Genomic DNA, 1,548 nt, shown 5'->3' with positions numbered 1-1,548 from the left:
GGTAGATGAAATGACACAATTACCCTAATATATATAAGCAATAAAAGACCTTTTAACAACCATCCTATAAGCAAACTTACGAAAAAACTCCCTGTGATTAAGCCAATCTACGAAAAAAGCCCCCTATGGTTACATGTAGTTTTTATTTATTTATTTTGTGCATAGGAATAAGATAAGCTATATTTGGAAGTTTCTATTTATTTATTTTATGTATAGAAATAAGGTGAGTTTTATTTGAGAATTTTTATTTATTTATTATATATATATAGAAATAAAGGTGAGTTGTATTTGGGAGTTCTGGGTTGTTTTTGAAAATTTTATGAGTTCTAAGGTATTTAATAGGTATGTCAGTTAAAATTTTGAATTTAAAAAATTATTTTTCAGGTCAAGCAACCTCAAATTCATTAATTCAAATGATTTTTGCTGATTTTTCACATTAATTCAAAACCACGAGATACTGGATTGTAAGATTTGAAACTATAAGGGCTTTTTTTTGTAGGTCTGATTAATCACAGAGGGGTTTTCTGTATTATAACTCTAAGAATATAATAGGTACATCAATTGAAAATTTATTTATTTTCAATACAAATACTCGCAAAAGAAGCGCGTGTATTTCAAATCGTTAATTTAAACGATTTCTATCACTTTTTTAAATTAGTTCAAATCATAAGGCACAGGAGTATATGTTTTGAAACTATATAGAGGGTTTTTCTATATGTTCACTTAACCTCAAGGGCCTTTTCTATATTTTATCCAATAGTTAATGGCGTAATTCAATTAAACCCAAATTTGGCAAAACGGATGGTTCTTCGGCCAGCTTGCCAGTGCCGGTTCTAACTTCTAACGGAGTCTTTGAACCTGATATCCAATCCTTTTCCACATAGGAAATCATAATCCTAATCCTTCCTTATTTTGGTAATAATCCTTCTCCACTTAGGAATTGGAGCAATTTCTTCTACGCCTATATATAAATACAAGTTACTATTCTTCTAACTTCCTCACAGAAACTCCTTCCATCGTTTTCACTGAAGATTGTTAAAAAATTTTCCCATGATAAACAACCCTCCTTTTCAGCTTCCCACAACCATGATTTTTCAGCTTCCCACAACCGTTTCCAGCCACCACAACCCTGTTTTGCAGCCGAACGAATGTTCATCTACTTTGTTCCAAACTATCGCAGCTCCTGCCTCCGTCGTTTGGGCTCTGGTTTCCGACTTTGAAAATCCTCAACGCTACAAGCCGTTTGTGAGATCTTGCAGAATCATAGATGGCCAAGCGAACCAAGTCGGATGCTTACGCCGTGTGGATGTCACGTCAGGACTTCCAGCCTCCTATAGCATCGAGCGGCTCGAGGCTCTTGATCATGATCAGCGCATCTTCGGGTTCAGCATTGTCAACGGCGACCACCGATTGTCGAACTATCGCTCGATCATGAGCCTACACCCCAATGGCGGCGATGGAGACGGTGGTTGTGGAGACGTACGTGATGATGCGGCCGAGGCCAACACGAAAGACAGAGACGTTGGCCTTGTGGATACGATCGGTTGA

At 37.0% G+C, this 1,548-nt stretch overlaps 1 protein-coding gene across 1 annotated transcript; it reads left to right on the top strand.

Annotated features, from left to right (window-relative positions):
* Positions 1–1,086: 1,086 nt before the first annotated feature.
* LOC113752242 (abscisic acid receptor PYL4-like) lies at positions 1,087–1,548 on the top strand. The gene has a single exon (XM_027296364.1). It carries the CDS (start codon positions 1,087–1,089, stop codon positions 1,546–1,548), a length of 462 nt encoding a protein of 153 aa, XP_027152165.1.

The sequence above is a fragment of the Coffea eugenioides genome, chromosome 11 (assembly GCF_003713205.1).
Source record: "Coffea eugenioides isolate CCC68of chromosome 11, Ceug_1.0, whole genome shotgun sequence".
NCBI classification, from domain to species: domain Eukaryota; kingdom Viridiplantae; phylum Streptophyta; class Magnoliopsida; order Gentianales; family Rubiaceae; genus Coffea; species Coffea eugenioides.
The sequence above is the reverse complement of the archived record's forward strand: the minus strand, read 5'-3'. Positions and strand labels throughout refer to the sequence as shown.

Excerpts from the sequence above, each read along its gene's own strand:
- LOC113752242 (XM_027296364.1), top strand. The coding sequence starts at position 1,087 with ATGATTTTTCAGCTTCCCACAACCGTTTCCAGCCACCACAACCCTGTT.